This window comes from Agelaius tricolor, unplaced genomic scaffold (assembly GCF_023055355.1).
Source record: "Agelaius tricolor isolate 1412-34295 unplaced genomic scaffold, bAgeTri1.0.p SCAF_11, whole genome shotgun sequence".
NCBI classification, from domain to species: domain Eukaryota; kingdom Metazoa; phylum Chordata; class Aves; order Passeriformes; family Icteridae; genus Agelaius; species Agelaius tricolor.
The window spans coordinates 9348599-9374527 of record NW_027269271.1 but is presented as its reverse complement, the minus strand read 5'-3'; the positions used below and the strand labels follow the sequence as shown (position 1 = coordinate 9374527).

The following is a 25929-nucleotide window of genomic DNA, read 5'->3' as shown; positions in this document are numbered from 1 at the left end:
TTTCATCTACACTAAAACTATAGAACAAATCCTATAGTTCTTACTAAAAAAAAAGAGCAAATTTACCAGACTTCCTGCTGGTCTTAGGTGGAAATACTCCAGTGAGGTGAAGGACAGAAAGAAAAGGAACTTGAAAATACAGTCCATATGAAAGAAAAATTGTATTTGTAATGCACCAAATAAACACTAAAGACCAATTACCATGTATTTGAGCAGCTTTTTCTGACATTTATATGACTATGTCTATTTAGACACATATATATGCTTGTATATTCATGCACCATTTCACACAGAGCTATCCAGATGAAAAGCCTGTCCCATCCTTCTTAGTTTTAGTTAGAATACATTGAAACCAAGACACTCTTTGCTATCATCAGCTAAGGCTTCCTGGAGATGGGACTCCATGGTGTCTTATGTTTTAAATCAGCTTTGTGAACCTGCTAAAATGATATTTCAGGAAGAGAGAACAGCCAGAGGACAGACAGAAGCAGAAGGTCTAGCTGGGTAGTTCAAAGTGATCAATTTATTTTGTTGGGGTTTTTTTATTGATTTTAAAAGGATTTTTCCCCTTCTAGATTATGAACAACTTTTGTCTTCTGAACCCTACCTTTATGTTTCTCCTTATCTCTGGAATCATCCTGAAGACGTTTCAGAGAGAGGGCTAGAGACTGAAAATGATTTTTGCAACAGAGTAGGACTGGTAGAGCATTTCATCAACATTGCTGTGGACATGGTGCACGAACACATGCACACCCCAACCACCACATGTCCAATGAAGATTCTTCCCTGGTCCCTAACTGCCCAGTATCAACTGAAAAAAGATTCCACACTGCAAAACATGGCAGAATGAGTGTCTGGTGTTTTTATATGGGAGCTCTCTAGACTTCATCAAAGACACTTCTTCCCACTAAACACTGCAGAATCATTCAGCCTACACACAATAATATATTGTAATCTGGCAATGCTTGCCCATGTGGTAAGAACACCCAAGAAGTTAGATAAGACTACACAATATCTAAATTCATTTCCATTCACCTGTTTTAGTAACAGGGAATCTATATTTAAATAAAAATTGTATTCATTTTTGAAACTATCTTAAATAATTCAAATACTGACCATCAATCAGTTCCCAATAAATCAGTCACTCTGGCTGAATGCTTGAGACTGTTTAAAATCATGTTGTATATTTGAAGGGGAAAAAATACAAAAATCTTTTTCTCTACACATTCACCAGAATGTATCTCCATTCAGCAACTTTCTGAACCTCAGTAAATTGAAAATTAAGCTGGGATATCAGACTAAAATGAGGTTCAGATTTTTCAGTGTATCTTTGCCTGAAGGAAAAGCCTTAATTTTTGTATGCTCAGCATTCAAAGCTATGAAAGAATTAAGGTTCTGTAGATGCAAAAATTACATATCTGACCAGGATGATTACAGACACAAGCATCTCCTAATTATTCTCAGCATAATGAACAAGACAGCTCTGAAATTCTAGGACTCTGAAGTGACATTGCTTCTTGTAGACACTTAGATGGTGAATTCTGAAATTTTAAAAGTGAAGCAAAGGCTTCTATTTATGCTCCTCTGGATCCTATTTCTTATTTATATGGGAGTCTGAAACACTTCTGCTGTGAAACATTCTTTTTAATATGAGGGTTTCCTCCAAACACAGAGCCTACTGCCACCTCACCTACTACTAGAACCAAACTTTCAGAGTCTGTGCAATCACTGCAGGAAATGCAATGAAATCTTCAAGCCATTCCCCAGTATTTAGACTTTCCTCTGCTGGACTTTTAAAGCCTTCTGCTATGTGGTTACTGTACAGAGCCTGTGATTCAGTAACATGACTGAAAACCATGAGCCTGAAAACATTTAACTGAGCTCTGGGTGATTACAGAGGAAGAAATAGAGCCTCTAAGGCCTCTCCATTTCCCCACATGGATATTAGTGCAAGCTAGAGTAACTCCAGCAGTTACAGCCTAGATGTATGCAGGAGTTTTTCCTCTTTATATGCCTTGAACAAACCTTAGAAATGAAACTTCACCACTTTTTCCCCACTGCTACCTGCAGCTCTTAGACAACCTGAGAGACATCATGGGTGCAGGAAAGGACTGGGTCACAGGGTCACCTCTGTATCCTCTCTAGGCCAGGGCACAGACAAGCCTGTGCACAGACTGCAGTAAAGGCCCTGTCATGCCATGGCACTCACTGCTCTGGACCCTGGGGGCTGAGGATGCCTCTTTGCTGCTGCCTCAGGGGTCAAGCAAACTGCTGGTAGGTGTGGAACTAAACCACTTTCATTCTCAAGTAGGAGTCAATGTGTTCAAAACATGTTCCTGCAGAGAACTCTGGGGGTTTTCCTTGCAAAATTATTATTTAGTTCAGTTTTCTAAAACAAACAGGTTCTTTGGCAAGGTAGGCTGCAAAGCTGCTATGAAGATTTGTAAGCCAAATAACAGGATAACACACACCTAACCACAGGCATAAGCATATTTTCACACAAACCTTTGATTTGTCAGTAGCAACCTTATCAGATACTGTCTGAGGAAGGGGAAAGTTCCCACAGCCAAGTCATCTCTTTATATATTTAACCTGCAAACTTCAAAACAGCAATATTTTATATAGAGGAAGTCAAGGTTACTGTAAAGAGTCAGGTTTCTGAACTTCTTACCGTCAGCTCCCTTCTGAACCTTTAATTCACATACCTATTGACACAGGTTTCTATGCTGCACAGCCTTGTTTTTTCTTCAGCATCATCAATACTTATAACAACAGGTATTTCACATACTGCAGAGGTGCAAAAACAGAAATGTGACTCAGAAGAAAACATTGATATCAAAGATATTACAATAAGAGGGGGTAATTTATACTTGGAAATTTCAAGGAAATGATATGCTTTACCAGTAATGCTTCAGAGCAGTCCCCAGGGTAAACAGCACACATTCCTTTTGGGGTTTTTTCCTGGAGTATTTGGGACATAATATGCACATTATGAAAAATGTATCAACCTGTTGCTATTACAGTCAGTTTGCACAACATCCCCACTTGACACTGTACCACAACATTTATTTGACATATGTAGGTGAGCCCCTGCACCCCACTGAAGCTCGCAAGGTGAAAGCCTTGTCTTTTCATCACCACGTCTGTTCCTCTTCTTCCCATGTGGGATTCATTAAAAACACGGCTGTATGAGCCAGCAAAAGGGCTGCAGTGCTGCACCTGCAGCTGGGGCAGAAACCTGCCTGAAGGTCCCACTCAGCATGAGGCCCTGGGCAGCAGCACTGAGAGGGAGCTGCTGGCATGGGCAAAACGCAGCAATGGCTGTGTACTGACACAGCTTATTTCATGAAAGCAGAGCTGGTTTTGTTCTGAAGGCGAAGAGGAGTCAAGTGGCCAGAAAGAGGCAGAAAAAGAGTAATTTCTGAGACTCTCAGTACTTTGCATACAGTGCTCACCCCTACCTCAAAAAAGGGGAGAAGTGAAATGGACAGATGAACTGCTGTGATGTTGTGGATTCTGGGACACATATCTACAATCATCTCTGCTATTAAGAGGATCTCAGGTGGCTTGGAAGGGAAAGATCCAGTAGGGCACACTGACAGAATAAAAGCTATCACTTCTTAGGCCTTTACTAAAGAATTTCAATGGATTTAATTTAATTTCAAGAGTGTTTTGAGAGCCAAGACTGTGTAGCCTTTTATCAAGGGTTACCATACCCATAAGCATGAAGCCTCTTTTTTTAATGTATCTTTTGAGGTTTTTCAAAGCAATGATTTTTTATTTTGAGAGACTTCTATTACAGCCTATGCCATGCTCTGTGAGAAAGGTTTAATCCATGCTGCTTCTGCCATTACCCATAGCATCAAAAAAGAGCAGTGCAAATATTCACAATATCCTCAGACAGAAATAGAGAGAATACTTCTGTGCTTTCATAGTAGCCTAATTCATTTTTTTTCTCAAAAAAAAAAAAAATCCAGGCATTTATTTCAAAGATAAAATAGGCAGCTGCTCAGAATTGCCAAATTGATAATAATTTGCCTTTATTTTTTTTCCAGCAGCTCCTACCAGACCACATATTTACTAGAGCAAACTTTTCATATTAACATTAACTATATGTAAATGAAGTTCCATTTAATATTAAAAATATTTATTTTTTAAGTCATTCAGCTCGTTGTTGATATGACTTCAAAATAGCACAGACAGCAGCGAGGCTCCCCTTTAAATGCTGTGTGATAGCAAAAACCCTGTGACTCTCTGCAGAGCCTGAAAATATTCCCTGGGATAGAGAAAGATCTTCCAAAATGTTCTTCTATAAAATCTTTTGTTCCTCTTTGTTCTCCCAGACAAAGTTTGACCCTAGAACTTTTGTGCCATAACCACAGAAATACAGAGCCAAACTCCCCGCACAGGAGCTGTGAGGGAGGCCCACAGGGAGCTCTCCCATGGTGGCCCAGGCTCCACGGTTCACCTTTGTAAGCACAATTATTGTCAGAAATGCACCTTTTCAGCCTATTCCACTTCCAGGACAATGACACCCACCACCTCTGACCTATCTTTGGATCACCACTCCTGTTACTTCCCATCCCACGCCAAGGAGAATTTCAAACAAGCCCGGGCTGAAGCGCAGTTCGGAGCCCAGGCTGCCCCTTCCTGCAGGGAGGTGCAGTGAGGGCCCCGCTTACCCGGCGGCTCCGCTCCCACCCCGCTCCCAGCGCCTGCAGCCCGGTCCGGCCGCGGCTCTGCCCGCCCTCCCTGCCCGCTCCTCCCCAGCAGGCCGGCCCCAGGCTGCCTTCCATGCCCGCTCCTCCCCAGGCTGCTGCCCTCCCTGCCCGCTCCTCCCCAGCAGGCCGGCCCCAGGCTGCCTTCCATGCCCGCTCCTCCCCAGCAGGCCGGCCCCAGGCGGTGGCCAAGCGGGAAGGGCGCCCGGGGCAGGGGAAGGCGAGGCGGGAGGCGCAGCCATGGCCCCGCACGCAGCCGTGTGGGCAGCCAGGCTTCCGGACATGTTTAACACGCTGTAGTGGTGCTTGGCTTCATAAGCTCTGCCGGTACTGGCGAGTGAAGTGTCTGAAAGAAAAGCAGAACTAATCGTGAATTCTGACCTTCTTTTCAAGCCTGTAAGAGGCTCTACGTTAAATCATACAGAGATCTCCTCCGCAGAACTACCTTCTGCTGTGGAAAACCCAAGTCCCTACGAGATACCAAGAGAATGGCAAAAAAAGGAAGGAAAAAAAAAAGTGTTTGCATGAAGGCTTGACAATAAAAATCCTTCCCCCTCTAAAATGAGGAACTGCCTGAGACAAGACTCACTACTCTTACAGCCACATGACAAGCAAGAGAAACAGAAATACCAGAGACGTGATGTAAAGTGGTGGATAGGCTAAAATTAGTTAATGTTCTGATTTCTTTTAAAAAGGGAGGATAAGTTCTATTTTTATTTTTTTAATTACACCAAAAATCGTAGAGGTGACTGGAAAGTGGTGGAGTAGAGATTTTTAAATCTCAGTACTCACATGTACTAACACAAATACATGTACATGTTAATGTTTAGGAGCACTAATTAAAAATTGATTGTACAAAGTAAGGAGAAAAACACCCCATTCACCTTCAGAATTCTATCAGAATAACATCAGGAAAATTTACAGACTACCTTAGCTAAAGCAACTACTACTCTAGTCTTAAGGGAAAGGTTGCCAGTATTTCTCATTTTTTCCATCCCATCTTTTCTCTCTTACCTTTCCAAATAAAGCTTTCCTTCTTCCTATTGAGGTGTTAATACTTTCACTACAAGAAAGGAAATTCTTACTCCTTTTTCTCACTTTTAGTTTAAGCTGGTGTTGCTCAGAGCTGGAATGAAATACAATGAAAAGACTGAGTAGAAAATTAAGATATTGTTACAAGTTAGAAAATTGATTAAACAACCTTAAGCTATACACAAAGCAACAGCACTTAAGTACAACGCAGAGGACCACAGGTTCAGCTCCTCTAGGCTGAAAAGTTGAACTATTTTCTTTGTGTTATCTTTGTTGATCTTGTCAAGTCTAAATTGAGACAGCTGAACTTTTCTGATATAGTACACTCAGTTTTCTTCAAGTGAATTTTCAGCTGTGACACGGATATGAGTTGTTGGTTAGCCTACACAGTTTAAAATATACTTTCATGGCTCCCCACTTCCCCTCCCTGCCTGCCTGGGTGCACAAACACACTGATGACGTTACCAGCTTCTTTTGGGAAACGTAGCAATGTGAAGAATCATAGAGAGGATGTAGTAAGGGAGGAGGCACTGTCATGGTGCAGAAGAATGGGAAAGAAGACAGCAAATAGCTGCACTGGGGAAAGGAAAAAGAAAACTCCTTGAAATGAAGCTGTGTGCTGGGGCTGGCTGCGATGGAGTTAATTGCTTCATTGCAACCTGCACCTCAAATTGTGCTGATAGCACACCAGTGTTGGAGGTGTTGCTGAACAGGGCTTGCAGGGTGTCAAGGCTTTCTCTGCTCCTCAGCTCTGTGCCCCATGGGGCTGGCAGGAGGCTGGGAGCAGGCACAGCCAGGACAGCACCACGGGCTGACCAAAGGGGTGCTGGATGTCACATAGTGCCAGCTCAGCCACAGAACTGGGGTTTGGCCCTTTCTCAGTACTCCCTCTTTGGAGGCTGACTAGGCACTGCTCTGCTTGTGGGAGGTCAGAAGTGACTTCTTTTTGGTCAGTTTGTGTCCTCCTACCCTTTCCCCTCATTTTAAAACTGCTTTTATACCATGACGCACACATTTTCTCACTGTTGCTCTTGTGATTCTCTCCTCCATGCCACTGTGGGGGAGTATGTGATCTACTGGCTGGGGATTTACTGGCTGAGGTGATCACACCATAAACTGAGAATAGGAAATAACCACAACCATAATGACAGTGAAATTATAAATTAACCTGGAAGTTACAGACACAGAAACTATGGCTTTTTTTCTGCTGCAGTTTCTTTTGCACTTTTGAAAATTAATATTTGCTCTACCTAAATTTTCACATGAGTAGTGAGAGTTATTAAAAGGACACTTTCTTTATTCTTTTCTCCTGGATGTTGAAGAGATTTTTAGGAAAATTAATTCAATATACAGCTCAGACTGGCTGTCTCTGAATGTGAAACCTCCTATAGTTGCAAAAAAAAATTACTTCCATTAAGACACAGGCCAAATTTAGGAAAAATATGAGCTGGTTTAAAATATGTGTTCAATATGGGGTCATCAGAGTACCACACCAGTTGAAGCTGGAGCTGTGTTGCAGACTTGGCTAGCAGTCAATAAGCTCACCCAGACAGTGTGGCAGCAAGCTGCCTCTAGCAATATTTTAATATTTATTCATCTTTACGTACCTTTTTGTTCCCATATTTTTCAGGCTGATGCGTGAAATTCAGGCTGCTGAAGTCAGCTGTGGTGATGTCATCAGAGTGAAACTGTCAGTGTGAGAAAATGGCTGCAGCAAGAATCTTAGCTTGCAGACATAATTACAACTTCAGTACAAAGTTCATAACTTTTTCATCTAATGTAAGCAAACAGGGGTTTTGAATTCAGAGAGAAAAGGCCAGAATTTTCAGATATGTGTGATGGTTTTCACTGTAAACTTACCAATTTGTGTACAAAGACCTTTTGCTATTGATGCTAACAGAAGCCCCTCTCTCTTTCTCAGCCTGACAGATCCTACTGCATCAGAAGGTGCTCTATTTTCAGGAGGAACAGTCCCCACTGTGCTGCAGAAGCCATGCAGGTGTGCACCCTGCTTTTCCTCACCTAGGCCTTTCTAGAGCAACGAAACAAAAGGCACTCAGACCCATAAAAGCACCCGAGGCAGCTGCCCTGCCTGACACCCTGCTGATCTTAAGGCTTTATCAGTGAATCAATGTCTGCAGCCTGAGCAGAGTGTGCTACTTAGCTGTCATAGCAGCTCATTTGGAAAGAATTTGGTTCCTAATTATAAAAAAAGAGATTTCAAAAGTGTTTGCCTTGGGAAGTACAGCCACAGAGACAGTGCTTGGGAGACCTTCAAGTTCAACACGTTTCAGTGGAAACTCTGCCTGCTGCCCTCCTACGTACAGGAGAGTCTGTACACACTTAAACCACAATAAAAGGATGCCACAGCACTACCTTTGCTGCTCAATAGTAGGTGGATTGAGAAGGTGGTAAACTCGTGCTAGATAAGGCTCAATCTGAGTTACAGCAAACAGATTTTTTCCAAATAATCTGAATTACCTGGGGTGAATTCAGCCACTGGCCCTGGCCTTCCCACTGCAGAGATAAAATAGCAGCTGCACAGCCTACATCTAAACTCTAAATGCCTGATTTAGAGTGTTTCTGCTGTTCAAGCTGTGGGTCAGCAGGGAGAGCTCAGCAGGGTCTCTTATCCCTTGTAACACTCTTCAAGAGCTCTTGTTCTACAGCTTTGCTTTGAAGGAGTAAGAATGCCGGAACTGAGCCCATTTTTCCCTTTCTGTCTGTTGGGATAATCAGAAAAGGCTCAGGAAATTCTGGAGGCCAAGATAGATAGACAAAATGCTGAGAAGAAAAAAGAGACTTAAAAAAAACCAAAACTCCTTTCTCTGCCCTCTCTCACTTTGGTAACACCTCTCCTGCCCCCATCACCAGTCACCACATCAGCTTCTCTTTTCTAATTGAATGAGTCTGACTTGGAAAGAAAGCCAGCAACTACAACACAGAGAAGTTTCTTACTGGTTTGTGTGATGAAGTAGGAGCCTATTTGGCCAGTTCATGGCTTAACCTACTTTATTTTAATGAATTATCCATGAGGTGGGATACATAGAGGTGCCATGTCAGCATAGTCTGAGGTCATCGCCAACATCATCAGACAAGCTTTGAAATTAGCTCTAAGTGGCAGTACTTCGTGTGCAGTCTAACAAAATGTGTATGAGCACCAGCCAAAATAAATTATCATCTTCTCCCCTGCAGAGGTGTGCCAGTACCTGCCTGATGCCATTAGGGCCAGCGTGGCATGCCACCCCACTGCATTGAAACAAGCCACAAGGAAAATTATAAACTGAGACTTTTTTTAAATTCAGAAAAATATTAAAAGTGTGAACTGTGACATGTGCAGCTCAAATGACCTGCCTAAGGAATATATTAATTTTTTCACAATGGAAGAACTTTATAGTCTCTTGAAGATTGTATCTTTTTTTCCTTAAAAATTCATCATGTAAAATCATTTTCTGTGAAATATTAATTAATAGATTGTAAATGTCAAAATTCAGATCATTAGTGATGCCCAAATACTATAATTATTGAGAACTGCTCTGAAAATTCAAAGGGTCTCACCCATAATGCTTTCAGCCAAGTCCAGAAACGGAAGCAGTTTAATTTGCCAGTAGTTTTGTAACATTTCTTGCAGCAGTGAGATTTGCTTGACGAGACCCTTTGCCTGGAAAGGGATTTACTTTTGATGTCTGAGACAAGCCTGACATTTCCACTTCCTATTTAATTTTTAAGTAACTTCTGCTTTAAAGTTCTGAGCTCAAGTTTGCTGCCCCAAGTAAACCAGATCTCTTCATTTTTTACTTTCATTTTCCACTTCTGCTTTTCTCTGTCAGTAATATCGCTGGTAGCTGAATCACAGTGGCAAATGGCTTCCTAACCCTACAGTTTCCACATTTTCTGTAGAATTGATCATCATTTCTTCTGTGTCTGAATAAAATAAACTTCAAGGCTATGCATTAAAATCTTCTAAAAACAGTGCCATGTCTGCTGTCCTGCAGTTAGAGTGAACCTCTGATTTCAGTGCTGGAGATGAGCTGGCATCTCACACAGCTTCTGGATAAAGAAATAAACTCAGTGTTTGATACACTGTAAGAAAGGCGGAGCTTGAGTGAAATTTGACCTTGCAATAGCGCAGAAACAATAGAACAGAAAACAAAACAAATTCCTTTTCCAGGTCTCAGTGCTGCTGTCGTTCAGGGCACTGCCAAAGACAATAATAGGACCAGAGGGCTCTCCTTCCATTTTCTCTCAAACCTAAAGCTATTTGGCAGGGCAAAAAAACGACCTCATAGCCTACTTCATAGCCTACTTCATGTAGTACACATTTCCTCATCAGGGTCAGCTAACACAGCAAAGTAGCAGCATGACACTGCTGCCCTGGGAAGCCCCAGAAAAGAAAGGGCCCTAAAATAAGAGCCATTAACAGAGAGCACCAAATAATTTTATATAAATGTATTTTATGTATAATATATGCAGAAATCATATCATATGTATAAATCTATAACTATGTCTATAAAATTGCAACATGAAAAAACTTTTATATCAGGAGGTGATCTCCAGTCCTGGCAGAGCTCTATCAAGAACCTGTAATAAATATATTTTACTCGTGCAGGTATTTTTTCACAAAAAATAAATTTATCTTAATTATGCAACATGGCACGTCCCTCTCCGATGCAATGGCTGAAGTACCTGTAACAGGAGGGATTTTTTAATGAGGATTCAGAAGATGAGCATGCTACTTCCTCATGCAGTAGCTCACAAACCATTCTTTCCTTTTGTAGGGAATGGGATGTGCATTTACAGCCATGCACAGGCATTCATTTGACTGTTGTGTGCATTATGACTTGAAAGTAAAACCTAGCCCACCATTCATACCTTGCAAGAGTCTGGATCTTAGAGCTAATCCCAGAGTTTCTCAGTCCATCTCGTCTCCACTCACCTCCATCATGGCAGATTACAAGGCAGAGCATACCTCAGTCCTTAAATGCTTTTTTAAACTTTAGTCCCCAGTAAATTAATTCCTGTTGAATATTTTTAGAGTGAAAACCCTAATAAGTAGTGTTAAGAAGTAACATTAAACAGAAGCCTGCAAGCAGTTCTTGGTGTTCAACCAAAATTAATTGTTGACTGAACTTGATTCTTCACTTTGAGGGGAAGTTTTATTTAAAGGAAATGCCAAGAAAATATTTTTCCCCTCAGTTCCTAGACAAGATTAACTGTATTCTGCTTCAGAAATAGGAGTCTAAAAAAGAAAAAAAATCCCCATTAAAGTGCAAGCCATTTGAAGTGCTTTTTTTTGCCCAAATCTGTTAATCAGAGACTTCAAGTTTTCTGTGACCCTGAGGAGAGGAGGACATTCCCTTCAGCCTCACTGCTGTGTTTTTCTGACTGCACTCCCAGGCTTGTGTGCCCAGCAGCAATCCAGGCACAGCCAGCTGGGTTGGTACAATCTGGAAGCTTGTTGCAATAACACACAGAACAAAAAACACAAGGAAGAGCCTGGCAGCTGTATAAAACTCCCTCTGAGCTCCAGTCTCCACAGAAGTTCACCAGCCCCAGCAAGCAGCATGACCAGCCAGTCTCAGGGAATCCAGCAGCTTTTGCAGGCAGAAAAACGTGCCAAGGACAAACTGGAGGAAGCCAAAAAAAGTGAGTAGTTGGCCTGGTTTTACTGTACTTCTCAAGTGCAAGCCCTTCAGAATAACAGTAGCTCACAGAAAAAGATTATTTCATCTGTATACATGCACTAGTGCTGTGCCTTGGCTGCAGCCAGGCGCTTACTCAAACCTGAATATTCAGAGTTTGCTTAAAATCCCCTGTGCTTGTGTCTACGTGTACATGTGCCTTATTACATTAAAAAAATGTTTTCTTTGTTATATTCATCCTGTCAGCTGCATTTGTTCTTCCTTTATCTCAGTGTTGTTAATGCCATTACTGCCTTGCTATTTAAATTAAAATCTTACATGCCTTTGACTGCCAGCTCTGGAGGACTAGACTCCAAACTCTTTACTTTTCTTAATAGGTTTTGCTATGATTTTTTTAGTCTTCCTCTTTACTTGCAAAATCCAGTAACTTGTCTCCTAATTGAAGCTGGGCTTCAAAAAATTATATGAAAACTAAGGGGAGACTTCAACACCCTGATAGTAATCAAAGTCACAGTAAAACCATGAGCACTCTCAGTACTGTAATAGATCATTCACAGAAGTTTTATTACATGGTACAAGCAATTATTCTCCTGAGTGCAGGTACAACCACATGAGTCATTGACCTGCACTAGCACTGAAACATTAATACTGTTTTCTGGAGTGATCTTGCTTCAGAAACCAGCAGCAGAATGCAAAGAAAATGGATGACAATGATGTCATGTGGAGCAAGAGCACAATAAAGGAATATTGTTTTCCAGGGAGGAATGGAAGCTCAACAGAATAATTTGTGTAGTTTCCATATCCCTTCTACACATGAATCAGCATCGTTGCTTGCTCATTAATCTTTAGTGTGATGTATCAATTTGTACAGCAGCACACAAAAATAAATAGAAAGGCAAGTCCCCTCCCTAAGCACCCAGGCACTGCCTGTGCCTTGCAGACACAACAGAGATTAAAGCAAATCCTCCCACCTTCATAAAACAGAACTCTCAGGCAGAAACCTGAAGGCAAAGGATAGTTAAGTAGTGTTTTGACCTCTTACACAGCCAAACTAGGAGCTCTGGGAGGGATGTTTTTTCCCTTCTCATGCAGGGCTAAGGAAACACACTGCTCCTCAAATCAAGAGAGCACATTACCTGGAAAGGCACAGCCTCAGTGGAAGGAGGAAGAGTTTGGCCTGAACACAGACTGCAGAATCAGGCCTTAGCTTGAAGTGGATTACTTTTGGGTTTGAGGCTTTTTTTTGTTGCTTTAATTTTGCTTGTGTTGTAAAGTTACTTTAACTTTTTCTATAATGGTCAGTTAAAAAGGAAGCTTCTTAAATTAAGAAACTCCAAAAATAAAAGGAGTAATTATAACATAAAAGTGATAACCAAAGATGAATGAGAATCATGTCTTGCAGAATCCAGACACAGTTATGGATGCATTTACTCTACTCTGCAAAAGACACACTCCCTTGTCACCATCTCAGCCTCATTTGGAGTGCTTGTGATAAGAACAGGATTTCTTACAGATAAAGTATCTTCAGACCCTCTGAGTCAGAAACTTGAATTAAACCACTGCCAGTGTTCACCTCAACACTAACCCACCAGTAGGAGTTATTAACCAGTTACAGAAAAACAGCTATTAAGAATTTTGCTATCAGTAAAATTATTCAGAGTAAAAATATATCATCACTCTAGCTTTCTTTTCTATTACTTTTAAGATCACAATTATTTTTTTGCATTTATAAAAATTATTAAGCAAAATTAAAATTTCAATACACAAATTTAAACATAAGAAAACAACCCAGTGACTGTGAGGGAGCAACAGACTGCCTGGAGGCTGGGGAATCTCCATTCTCAGAGACATTCAAAACCCACTGGATATGGCCCCAGTCAAGCTGCCCTTGCTTCCATCAGGGAATGTATCCTATGGACTCCTTCCAGCCTCAGCACTTCAGTGTGATTCCATGAAGAACCTCAAGAATTTCCAAAATTAGCACATCAGGGGCAAACAGTTTAAATAAATCCACCCTGGATTTTGTTCTAAACCAAGCGTTATAGGTAATCTATAGATAATCAGCATAAATATACCTAGACAACCATTATATTCAACGTTGCAAGAAGTTTGCACTGAAGCTACAAAACAAACTGCCTGTGTTGATTTAAGTATTTTTCATAGCACTGTCACTACACCACCTTAGATAACTATGCCAGCATAAGTTAAATACTGTGGGACAAGGGCAAAAGGGATTCTTCTAGAGACAAGTCTGGCTGTTCTGAGTTGGGGTTACTTCAGCAGTGTCTTCCCCACATTGATTCTGCAGTTAGATCAAAAGAAAGGATTGCAGAGTTTGTCTCCGAGCATAAAAGCTAAGCTGAAAGGCAATACATGAAATGCAACAGATCTGTGCAGTGCAGTTGGCTGACCTGTGCACACTCAGCTGGGTGGAACAAGGAGGGAGGTGCTGCTTCACCTCAGATTGGGCAGCTCAGATCCACCTGGCACCAGCTGGGATCAGCAGGTGCTGCTCAGGGCCTGCTCTGCAGCTCTGGGCTGCCAGGGAAAGCACTGAGCCCTCCCAGCCCTGTGACCTGCTCTGTCACCCCAAGCAGGCATTGCACAACACCACTGCACCATGGGTCTGGCTGCTGTGCTGGCACTGGGACAGCAGCTGGCAGCTTGTTCCTGGGACACACCAGGAACAGGCACTTGCAAGGAAATGGGACTAGCAACACTACCCTGATGCAAAGCCTTCCATGTTTACAGTTGATACTCACATAACCAATCAAAATGTAGTGTGAACACACATAATATTGTATATAAACAGTTAATGGGCCTAGGTTTTGCTGACATATGTGCAGTTGTTAGTAATGCAAAAGCCATTTGAAGTAACTGAAAAAATTAGCTAATAAAATTATATTGATACACACAAAACAAAACAAAAATATAATGCTAAAATTCTTCTATACATGCTTTTTCTTACTCCTTGCTCAATACCCTTTTTCCTGGCATGATATCATTAGCTGATATCATTTATACCTGAAAATGTATTAATATTTTCAAATAATTTAATGAACACATGCAAGGCTGAAATTATTAGACTGATTAAACACAAGCCAAACCAGTCTGCAGTCCTTTGACCATTTGAACATGGTGCTGCTTTAGCTATCATTTTTACTTTAAGCACAATTTGGATCCCAGAAATAACTGAGCATTGTCAGTGCCAAGACATCAATTCCTGAAAATCCTTTTGGGTAAAACAAAGGAAACAAATGTGTCATGAACACTGTGCTTAGCAAAACTCGTTCTCCTATAGATTTTTACATATTCCCTTGAATTTCTCATGCCTAATAAAAAGAAAACTCAGATGAAAGATTATAGAAAATCAAATTAAAACCAAATGTTAATCAAAATAAGATATTGTAAACAGAATTATATCCATGGCGCTCTCTTGGACAATATCCAAGACATATTTTATCGACTGAGAAAACTGTATATAATGCTCAGCTGCCTCTATTCTATTTTATTAAAAGTACAAAATAGTTTTCTCACAATGCACATCCCCAAATCCCATTTTCCAGACAATTTAGCAAAGACAACTGAAATGGTTCTATTTTAAGAAAATATGATTAATTTTTGGCAGCTTCTTCAAATGACTTGATTTCTATGCAGAAAGTCAGCTAGGAGCCTACATGATATGTTTGAAAACAAAACTCCAATTTTAGCATTGCAGTTTTTGGAAATTAAGATAACTTAGTGTTTGAACAAATTAGAGTGCAACATTTTTGCCTCCCACTGTCTTTCTTATAAGATCTAAAAAACTCCAGCAACCTAAAAGACACCAGTTCTTGTAGATTTAACCAGAGCAAAGTGTTTCATGAATATCACAGAAATGCCTAGGAAAAAGAATACAGCCTTTCTCTATGCTAATAACACCTTGCCATGTTAGGCAGGAAAATCCTGTACAGTGCTGACTGGTCACAGCAAGTTTTTTAAAATTTGGTCAATTTAACACAATGCCTAAAAATTTATAGGCTGTGGAGAAGGAAATCAGGCATAGCACAGCTGCTTTGCTGCTCCCATCTTCAAGGAAGGAAGGAGGGACAGAGGGCCAGCAGCAATCCTGGCCCCCACAGGATGATCTTTGTGGCAAAAAATCTCTTCAAATTTGGGGCTTTCTCTACTTCACCTCTATGATCCTGAGGAAATGTCATAGGTGTCATAGGCCCAGGCTATTTGCCCATCCTCCAGCACTTCTTGCCCTCTTTTTGCATGATTTTGGCTGAATTTCAGTGCTCCACCACCCTTCAGTGTGCAAGGGTTGATTTCAGCTTGGCTGTGCTCTGAAGAGAACCAGCCCAGCAGATCAGTAAGGCTTTGAAAAGGCAGTCCTGTATTGCACAGCTACAGTAGCAGACAAGTGGTTAACAACAGACTGATTAATTAATTTTGGTTTGTCCCTAGTGGAACAGCAGGTTAAGCTCTAGTTTCTGCTTAACTTAATCAGGTGCAGCATATGCACCATCGCATATGTTGGCAGTTGCCGATTCTGTCCACAACGTTGTTGGACTAGCAGTAATTTACTCACAGCTTTTCCACTTAATTAAATAGGAAGCAGCAGGTTCCTGCTGTGCCAATCCTAAAGGCATCATGGAAAAATGAAATGGCTGCCACCCTCCAGTGACACCCCATGTATTGTGCTTACTCCAGAGCACTGTCAAGAGCTGACACGTATGTGTATGTATAGTCGTTGGTTCACTATCTACATTGTCAGAGGCAACTGAACTGTTGTTTTATAGTTAATATCGTTCCATTTTCTGCATTTTAAATGGATATATTTATCTATCTGGTGGCCAAATATGCAACATATTTACTACAGATGGCCCCCCAGATGGAATTTGAAATTAAAATCCCACTGATTTTGAAATAATTTAATTTGCTATAGAGATCCAGTTCCTCAGCTGGTGAAATTGGCAAAGCTTCATCGTAGTCACTCCCCCTGACTGCCAGCTCCACAGAATCACCCCCCAGCTCCACTCCTACAGAGTGGAAACTCTACAAAAGGCTGATCAGCTCCAAATTTGGAGAGGAGAATAAGGGAAACTTCAAAATACAGACTTGAACCTGGTTCCAAATTTTGTTGTCCAGACTTATGTCAGGCTCTTACACAGATCTGTCAGTTCACTTATCCTGGTCCCAACACTTCATTCAGTGAGTAGCAGAAGCTGGGGGAAATCAGCCTTTTTCAAACAAATACAAACTCTGGAAAAGTACCCACTAGGTTTAAAACAGCCTCTTCATACATAAGCACAGTGGCTCAATGGGAGAAGGACTCTGAGAAATATAATTTCCCCCCCATGAGAGCCCTGCATGGATGGACTGGGAGTCAATAAAGCTATCTGGTTCCTCAGTAGGCTGCTCCTTCCTGTAGAAAGCCTGTGTACATGCCACCCCCAAGGTTCCACAGTAAGCCAACAGTCCAGGAATCAAGACTTAAAAGGTAATTCCCATGTTGTGCATCTCTCTGCTTCTACTCACCCATCTGCAGATAATTATTTTGGAAGGAGCAATCAGCTGGAGAAGTAATTTCCTGCTAAATCAGGTATTTTACCCAGGCTTTTGCTGATTCTCAGATGTGTTAAAACAGTCTTCCTCCCAAGCTTCAGCTTCCTCATTATGCCATGCTCAGTGGGAGCAAGTTGCTATATGACACACCTGATAAGGCTAGAGAAGCCCAGCTCAGATGTAACCAACCAAACCAGTGTAACAGCCTGGAGAAAGAAAATGAGAAATATTTATGTTCATCTTCCTAGCCTAGACAGAGAATATTTCCTAGGATTTCAGGAAAGGAGGAAAGGTATCTTTTGTCTTCTGTACTTGAATTAAGAGCCAAAAAAAAAAAAAAGGTTCTTATTGCTCAGTGGTGTTAAATAGGTTGTTACCATAAGTAAATAAATCAGTGTGCCACAAGAGATCAAGATGGGTGTGCCACAAGAGATCAAGATGGCTCTTTCAGCTGCCTAGGCCGCCACTCTCACATTCTTGTGATATCCTAATTTAAGCAACTAAGCAGTTTTTCAGCCACTGAAGATATTTCTCCTATTAAGAAAAGGGAGCCACCTTATTCCCCCCGCTCCTAAAATTCTAGCTGTACAGCAGAAAGAGACCCCCAAAATCAGCAGCAGCCCAGATATCAAGTATAGCATACCAACGTTTCATGCAAGAGGTGTACAGTTAGAAAATTACTGTTTCCTCACAAAGAGTGCAGCATCCTGAGGAGCTCCCTAGCTCCATGCAACTTTACTGACTTTATAAATGACAGAGAAGCCCACAGGGCTTTTATGACAAGCTTGCCAGCTCCTTCATGTAGAACCTTAAACATCACATTTCCATCAAACCATTTACTCTTGTTCTTTACATGACAACCCTACTAGATCCAGGAAGGATCTTATGCCCAGTCCTGCAGTGACTTACATGCTCTTGATTTGACAAGCCCATAGTGTTTTACCTAAAACAAACTATTCACAGCAAACAAACTTAGGTATGTAAGCAAGCCTGGTGAGGAAGAAGGCTCTAGTTTCCACTACACCCTGAAATGTCACCTTACAGATCTCCTTCTTGTTTAAAATAAAAAGAAAAAAAAATTTAATCCCTTTCATGGTTTCTGTGCACTGGCAAAGAATTGACCTTCTTCTCCTTGTCACCCACCTCTGCATTTAACAAAGGTTAGTAGAAAAGGCTTGGGTAAGAAAGGACAAAGCTTGAAAGTTGCAACTCAGTTTGATAGTGGTTAAGACATCTTGCATTGTTTTGGATATCTGCCAGCTCTAAGCAGAATCCAGTTGGTGTGGGATGAAGGGATTCTGGCAACCAATCAATACAGGAAATCTTACAGAATAACGTCTTTTCCCATCCGTGACAACTAAAATCTGTTATCTGGCTGCTACTATTGTTGATGAAGAAAAGATAGATATTTATTTAAACACCAAGCTGTGATTAGAAAAAAATGCATTTGTGTTGCAGGAAGATGTCTACTTGCAGAAAGACTTCTGTTGTCAGCAAACCAAGTTCTTTACTTGATGTGTGCTTCTGCACAGGAAGTTGGTCTCAGAAGAGGGGCACTTACATGACTGGCTAGCAGTCACAAAGTATTCTAAATAAATCACTGTCTCTTCTGACCATTCTTGTGCAAATAAATCCAATGGACAAGACTTTCTGCAAAGTCAGTGTTCTACTATGGCAGCTAAAAGATCTCTGATTTGGAGAGATTCATCTTTGGGGATACAGGGAAGGTATGAAATTAATGCCCCTTTCTTGCCCCTCTAGGAAAGGGTAAAAGGCTGAAGCAGGCCAAGGAAGAAGCCACAGCTGAGATAGACCACTACAGACTACAGAGGGAGAAGGAATTTAGAAACAAGGAAACAAATGTAAGTGAGAAACCTGTGTGTGTTCTTTTGTCTTACCAAACTGCTCAATGGTAAACTAAATTGCTTCCAAGAGTATTACCTGGAGACTCCTGCAAACCAGTGTGGCCATACTGATTAAACACAGGGGTGTCATCTGCAGTGTCTATATGCTTCATTTGGACTTTGTCACAGGCTTTGAATGCATTTGTAGAAGAAATTGTGGACATTCACCACTAAAATGGTCCAGATTCCATATTTGGTTCATGTTTATGCTTTGAAGACATATGTCCCTTAAGGAAAAATACTTTTGGGTCCTTTTTCTATAACCACAGACAGACCTAGTTCCTGTCCTGAAACTGGAGGATTCAGTAACATAGCTGTGTCAGTAAAAACAAAAGTTTAAAATGTTTCTTTCCATTTCTGTTCCACTTCAGCTGTCTCTTTTTATTACATATAATACTGCATCCCTTGTCAATTGAAGTCACCAAAACTTTAGAGGTTTTCACTGTTTCTATAGTAAAAGTGGTCTGACTCAATATTTTCCTATCTGAATAAAGCCATTTTATACATTTATGGCATCTTGCATTTTTCTCTAGTATTTCCATGAAATTCACAAACCATTCTCTTTTCACCAAGCAACCTTCCTCCTACATTCTTGGTCTTGTTTTTTTCCCCCCAGGTTGTATCATGTAATGACAAGGAAAGTTTTGTGCAAAAGCAGACACAAAAAGCAAAAAAAAAAAGCCAAAGAGGTCAAACAAAATCTGTTTCACCAACCTGTCATTTCAGTCACACTTCACATAAAACATTTTCTGGCAGGGATCACAACCCTTAGGAACATCTATATACACGAAGTATTGGTATCATACCCTGCCAACCCCCAGACACACTGTCACACAGGCAGGCCAGATAAAAATGTCTCAAGTGTACAGTTTCTGTTGTTTACTGACACCAAAATAAAGTATAAATACCTCTAACATTTGTTCACCTTTTCAGCAAAGCCAGAGCTCTCGTTTTAGGTCTTGATAGCAGAAGAGTAAAGATGTTGCTTTTTTGTGAACTCCATTTTTTTCACCACAACCAAATTAAAGCTGCAGGGAAAGGCCACTATTTGTTGACGGAAGGTTTCACACGAGCAGGACAGAGCACATATTGCTCCTCAAATGACAGCATGTTGTACAAGATCCTTGCAGTCCTCCTCCACATTCCCTGACCCCATTATGTTGAACATTCACCTTCCCAGACAAATGCCATCATTATTAACCTGTGTCTGGAGGCAGCCAGGAGCTCCAGTGAAGGGGGAGCTCTGATGCCTGGTTCAGTTTACTTTCTAGGGTATTTGGACCCCAGGATTTTTAATTCTCTGTCACAGTCTCCTCTAATGCCATCCTTCCTCCTACTTTGCGTCTCTTGTATCCAAACAGCCAGAAATTTTCTCATACTATGAGAGGCTTCATATCTATCCAGAATTAAGAACAACAACAACAAAAAAAATAAAGATTGAGGTTAAAATGACAATATACAAAATCTTTTTTCAAAACATGTGAAATTTTTTGCCTGGATCTCAAACCAATTTTGCTTTTTCATTCATTGAGATCACCTAACTCTGGAGATGTGCAGCCTAGTTCTGAATTTTCTTGTGGCTTCTGAGCCAATGTAATATTTTAGCAGCTTTGAAATTACACTAGCATAAAACCTGTATGGGAAAAATAAGGGAAAAACCTTCAAGGTCAGCAAAAATCATAAACCAAGCAGAGCATTGCCTGCATTCTGCAAGAAAAAGTCCTCAAATTCAGAAGCTGAAGAAGAGAGGTAAAACACATAGAAGTGTAAGAGTTTACTATCTCAAATGACAACATTAGCATGAGCCGAGAGAGCGGATCTGCAGAGGCTCTTCTTAAAATTGTAATACTTTTCTTGAGGCTTTTCAGAAGTATTTAGTCGCTGGATAACATGCAACCATCTGGGATCTCTAGAAAGTTACTTCCCCAGTGGAAAAATTCAGTTCCATAAATCTGGTCTAAGCTGTACAACCTTTCCCACACACAACCCTTGCAGCTTGTCTAAAAGTTATAATAAAATGTCAGCTAAAAATAGATGTTATAGAAAACTATAATCCTTTCCCAATACTTATTATTATGTCTACAACCTACATTTCTTCCAAACTGAAAAATGGTTTACATGTGGATTATGGACAAATGTCTTCCTATGTTGCCAGGTACTGATAAACAGAACAGGGAAGGTGGCCTATGCTAAAGATGCTTTGCCTTCTTTTAAGGGCTAATTTGGGCTGAAACCACATGGAAAATAGAGTCAATGACCCCTCCCTTGTTTCTGGTCATGCTCTAGGTACCCCACTAATATACCACGGTTTAGCTCCACCTGCTAGTCCACCCCGGAGAACCATGGCAGGAACAAGAACAATATGTTACTTACTCCTTTCTTACTCTGCCAGCATGCAGAAATGTCTTCTTCTCTCCACATGGAATTCTTTAGCTGGAAATCAATTTCTCTGCTGGTATCTGAAGGACTTTTCCATAAGGGAAGAATTCAAGGGATGTTGGGGCAGTGGGGGAGGAGGGAGCAAAGTCACAGATTTGGAACGTGTGCATCTGTTTATAACATAACCTTGCTAAAATGTTCAGTGAGTCCAGAGTCAATTAAATTCTAAGCGAATGTCCTGATATTAACTGTGCCAGAAGCTGTCTGGTATTTCGCCAGATAAGAAAATGTAACATTAAAAGACCTTGTCTGAGGCCTGTTGAGGGTTATACATCACTAACTGCTGAAGACATTTCAAGTACTCTGAAACTGTAATTATGCATTTTCAGGAAGGCTTTTCCATGTTTGGTCCTTAGCTGCACTCACAGGCACTCTCAGTGAGGCCAGATGAAGGCACACAGTGATAGAACTTAGCTGCCTAGTCATTAAAATAGAAAACAAATTAAAATGAGCCATATAAAAGACAAAACATACACAATGTTTTTCCCACAGCGAGCTTGGAAACTTTCATTACATAGGGAGATTCCCATTGCTAATGAGCATATGAGAGTTGCCTTTAATCCTGTTTTTATGCCTCCAGTTGAACCCAGATCAAACCGTCACTGTTCAGAAGCACTAAGATGTGTTTGTGTTATGCTTGTGCTACATGATGAAGAAAAGTACAATAAACATGGCTATATAGAGCCTCTCATTTTGCTTAGAGGTCTTCTGCTTTTCAGGTAATGGGCTCCCAAGGTAACCTCTCTGCCAAAATAGAAGAGCAAACAACAGAAGCCATCCGAAACCTCACAAGCAGCTACCACAGGAACATGGAGAGCATGATGAAAAAACTCTTGAGCACAATATTTGACATCAGCCCTGAAGTTCACCCAAACTTCAGACCTGCAGTTTAAGATTCATTGATGTGCTGTGTTTGCAAAGCAAAGTAGCCTTCCTTCTTGATAAGTATAAATACTTTCTCATGTATTGTTTCTGTATGTGTGAGAAAAAAAGAGCACTGAAGCCAAAAGCACACAATTTCACACAGGCTTTTGATGTGACAAGAATTTTACAGGGTTTCACAAGCATTTGTTGGAATATTGTTTCCTGTGGCTAAGCCCCTGTCATTTAGGCAGGGACAAGTCAACAACAGCAAAATAAATGATTATTTGACACCAGTAGGTTTTCAGTGGGAGTCTTTGTTCCTTTTGTCTTATAAAATGTTCTGTACTTGGATATTATGTTGCATAAAGTCTGTTTATCCTAATCTTTACTGCACTTCAAGTCATGTGAAATAGAATATCCCAAAAAACAAAAATGGAACATTTCTGTTTTTCTTCTGACACATGGAGTGGTCAGGCTATGGACCATACAGGAACATTTGATTTTGGTCAAAAATAATAGGTCAAAGCATTTTCAATTTTTCTATGCTAGCTTAAAGCAAAATGTAGTTAACTTGTACAAAACTATGCTTAAATCCATACTTAAATTATTATACTAAAATTTAACTACACCACAAACTTTATATAGCTTTGTTAAATCTGAAAAATGAGAACAGGCATAATCATTATTTACAAAATTGCTATGGTGCAAGGGGCAGGCTAGCACATGTATTATTTCCATACAGTTACCCTGAAAGCACAGGAACCCACGGGCTCAAACTCTACACCAGTTATGCCAAATCCTGAATCCACAGGTTGTCCACCAGAAATCACATCAGCTACAGCTCATTTCTGTTACCCTAAGCGACCTTGGGTAATACTTTTCTGTGCAGGAGCACAGATTTCCCTTGGAATAAATTCTACTGAAGTTGTGAAAATACAATATGATCTGTGCTCTCAAGGTGAAGCCCATTCAGTCTGATGGGAGGCACTGATGGGAGTCACTGATGAAGTGGGGATCTGACACACACCTGCACTGTGAGCTCCTTTAATGCCTTGTCTCCACTACAAAATTACACCAAATTAGAAGCTTGAGAAATGGCAATGACTAGCAAACAGCAGCCATGATTTTCAGTCCATGTAGAGACAGAGAAATCATTTCCATTTCACAGCAGCTAGTCATAGGCAATCTCCTGTTCCAGCAAGGTTTACACAGTTGACGTGCTGTCATGTGTAAAATGACCGTAAAGCTGTAGTCAACCTAATGTCAGCAAACACAGCTCCTCAAGGCTGTGCCTGGATACCACATAATCTCCAAGCCCTGATTGTTACAGTCTCCTGTGCTTGATTATATTCTCTGGGGACCCAAGGATGCTGAGGAATGGGAAAGAAACTAGAAATCCTATTGACACCAGCTGAATGGCTCATTTATTTAGGAGTGCTTTGAATCAATGTGTGATAGGTTTTGATTTACTGAGAGGATGAAGGCACTGCAGTGCCAGCCCATGTGCAGGACCCAATGCAGGCACCTTCCTGCACAGCTGAGACAGTCAGGGCTGTCTCACAGCCCAGGGGCACATACCTCCAGCTTGGGTCATGGCTGCAGCCCCAGTGCAGTGCTCTAAAGAGTCACCAAAGTGGACACTAACACCTCACAGGGTCTCACTGCAGTGTGCTCAGACTATTCTGTTCCCTCTAGGCTACCTCAGCACCCTTGCCTCCAGCTATCACTTCTAAACATACAGAAATGTTGCAGGTTCAGCTGCAGAACTGTATGAAGCAATGGAGCTCCCATTGGCAGCTGCATGGGATAAAACACCCCCGCCCCACTATGGTGAGAGCAGAATTGCCACAGCCTGGTTAGGCAGCAACCCAAGTTACATGAAATAAAGGTTTCTCTTCCTGGTTACCCTGCTTCTTTTTATGACAATCCCTCTCTCCCTCGTTCTTGCCAAAATCTGTCTTCTCTCACCAAGTGCTTCTCTTGCAAACCTTTAAAGGCTGTTTGTACTCTTCTGGTCCTAATGGCCAGGGACACATCTCTTATTTAAATATCCTCTGCCCTGCACTCACAGCCATGACCTGCCTGTGTCCTTGTTATCACCTGCATACCTGAGGTACTGAGTCTTGATTATGAAACTTTTTTGAACATGATTATGATTAATTTCATAAGATTAGGTCTTTGGTCTTGAGATACAAATCGGAGAGCATTTAGCACTCTGAGCATTTACTCTCCTCAACATTCAGTCCTACTTCTGGACATAAAAAAAAATTGGTCATACCATCACTTTTAGATGCACAGAGGTAAGGGTCAAACTAGACTTCATATAATTTGGCAAGATTATATTAAATGAAGAGTGTAAATTACCAGCTGCATCAATGGAATATTGGGGTGCCAAGAAAGCACATGCTGAGTTTATAAGGGCACAAAATACCTTGCATGTGACAATTACATACTCATGATAATGGCAAATAATTGTTCCATGCAAAAGGAAAAACAGGATGGTTAATTTCAATTTTTTTAAATACATAACAGAAAGGTAAAAATGGTTACTCTGAATTAGCAGTCACCTATCAGGGATGATTACTAATGCCCTTTCATCTCCTGGGGATATTCCCAGACCCACAGGAGCCCCCAGTCCTCACAGTGCCTTGACACTGTATTACCTAGTATGCACCAGTGCAGTTGCCAAATAAAATGGCAGTATCTCACATGTCACAACACAAACAGATTTTAAGACACAGAAAGCCACACATATATAAACCTTCCTCTTTTGTTTCATAATTACCATTGAAACCAGCTGTAAAACTCCCATAGTGTGACATATTAGGATTGAAACAACAAACCTGAGTTTCCTAGATTGGCCCAATTCTTCACTGGCTCACAGGACAGGGATTAATAAGGCTCTTTCTGTCTGGAAATGAAGACCTGTATTAATGAATAAATTCTAAATCCACTGATCCAAGTATCTCAAGTATCTCAATTAACAACTAGGTCATAAATAACAACAAAGGGTCATACCAGTGGAAAGTACAAGAACTGTTTCATACAGCTCATGATGTGGATTGGGCTGAATTTCTCTGGCTGTTCTCCCTCAAAATTCTCCTTTGAGTTATAATATATGAGGATGTAGTGATGTGGTTCCCATTCATGGGTGATGAGGGCAGATCTCTGAACTCATGCCAGTAAGACAGAATATCTTTCAAGTCTAAATAAAGTAAAATGAAACAGACATGAAGAATTAATACTACACTCTGTGCTGAAGTTGTCTACTGACTTTCCCATTAATTTCTGAAGAGTTTGGAAGCCGAGGTTTGGGAAATCAGAACCAGATGTTAATCCATTACATGGATTATGATATTAACTGAAATTTTTCCATATTAAAATATACTTGGAAGTTCATGCAATCTGTAAAACATAAGTTGTTCTTGTAAATCATCATATGTAGGGTATATGTGTGTGTGTATGAAGTTTTAACAGAACAAAATATTTCAGTCCCTGACTTAAAAGATTTTGTAGCTCCAGGGCTGTGAGGAGTGTTTCCCTCTAAGTTGGGACAGGATGCTCTGCTGTTGCAGAGCTCAGGAACCACCACAGGGCAGGTGACAACAGACTGCCATGACATACAGTCACAGGAGATGTGAACCTGCAGATCCATACTTTCACACACAGCCTTGCCCAGAAGCATCCTTAACTGCAGACAAAGCAGGGAAGATGTCTATGTGTAAGGATATATTGGGCATCCCTGCAGCAGGGGACAGGATCAAACTTTGGGTACAAATT

The 25929-nt window shown here is 40.9% G+C and overlaps 2 protein-coding genes and 1 long non-coding RNA gene across 8 annotated transcripts in view; 1 reads left to right on the top strand and 2 right to left on the bottom strand.

Annotated features, from left to right (window-relative positions):
- Positions 1-4669, bottom strand: part of PTPRC (protein tyrosine phosphatase receptor type C) — a 75854-nt gene extending 71185 nt beyond the window's left edge. The window contains exons 1-3 of one of the 4 annotated variants that reach the window (XM_071436037.1): positions 2902-4669; positions 2706-2787; positions 2506-2599 (exon numbers count right to left, since the gene is read on the bottom strand). The gene's annotated coding sequence lies outside the window, so the exon portion shown is untranslated. The remainder of the gene's footprint in view (positions 1-2505; positions 2600-2705; positions 2788-2901) is intronic. The other 3 variants (XM_071436041.1, XM_071436039.1, XM_071436042.1) reach the window with 3 other exon arrangements.
- Positions 4670-4789: 120 nt separating this feature from the next.
- Positions 4790-25929, bottom strand: part of LOC139594237 (uncharacterized) — a 44186-nt gene continuing 23046 nt past the window's right edge. For 2 of the 3 annotated variants that reach the window (XR_011680545.1, XR_011680544.1), the window contains exons 3-5: positions 7358-7438; positions 5733-5844; positions 4790-5064 (exon numbers count right to left, since the gene is read on the bottom strand). This is a non-coding gene — a long non-coding RNA (uncharacterized lncRNA). The remainder of the gene's footprint in view (positions 5065-5732; positions 5845-7357; positions 7439-25929) is intronic. The other variant, XR_011680546.1, reaches the window with a different exon arrangement.
- ATP6V1G3 (ATPase H+ transporting V1 subunit G3) lies at positions 11253-22442 on the top strand. The gene is made up of 3 exons (XM_071436036.1): positions 11253-11396; positions 18704-18804; positions 22005-22442. Exons 1-3 carry the CDS (start codon positions 11315-11317, stop codon positions 22176-22178), a joined length of 357 nt encoding a protein of 118 aa, XP_071292137.1. The 5' UTR covers positions 11253-11314; the 3' UTR covers positions 22179-22442.

Excerpts from the sequence above, each read along its gene's own strand:
- ATP6V1G3 (XM_071436036.1), top strand. The coding sequence starts at position 11,315 with ATGACCAGCCAGTCTCAGGGAATCCAGCAGCTTTTGCAGGCAGAAAAA. Across the intron at positions 11,397-18,703 it reads ACTGGAGGAAGCCAAAAAAA|GAAAGGGTAAAAGGCTGAAG; the intron begins GTGAGTAGTTGG and ends TTGCCCCTCTAG. Across the intron at positions 18,805-22,004 it reads TTAGAAACAAGGAAACAAAT|GTAATGGGCTCCCAAGGTAA; the intron begins GTAAGTGAGAAA and ends TCTGCTTTTCAG.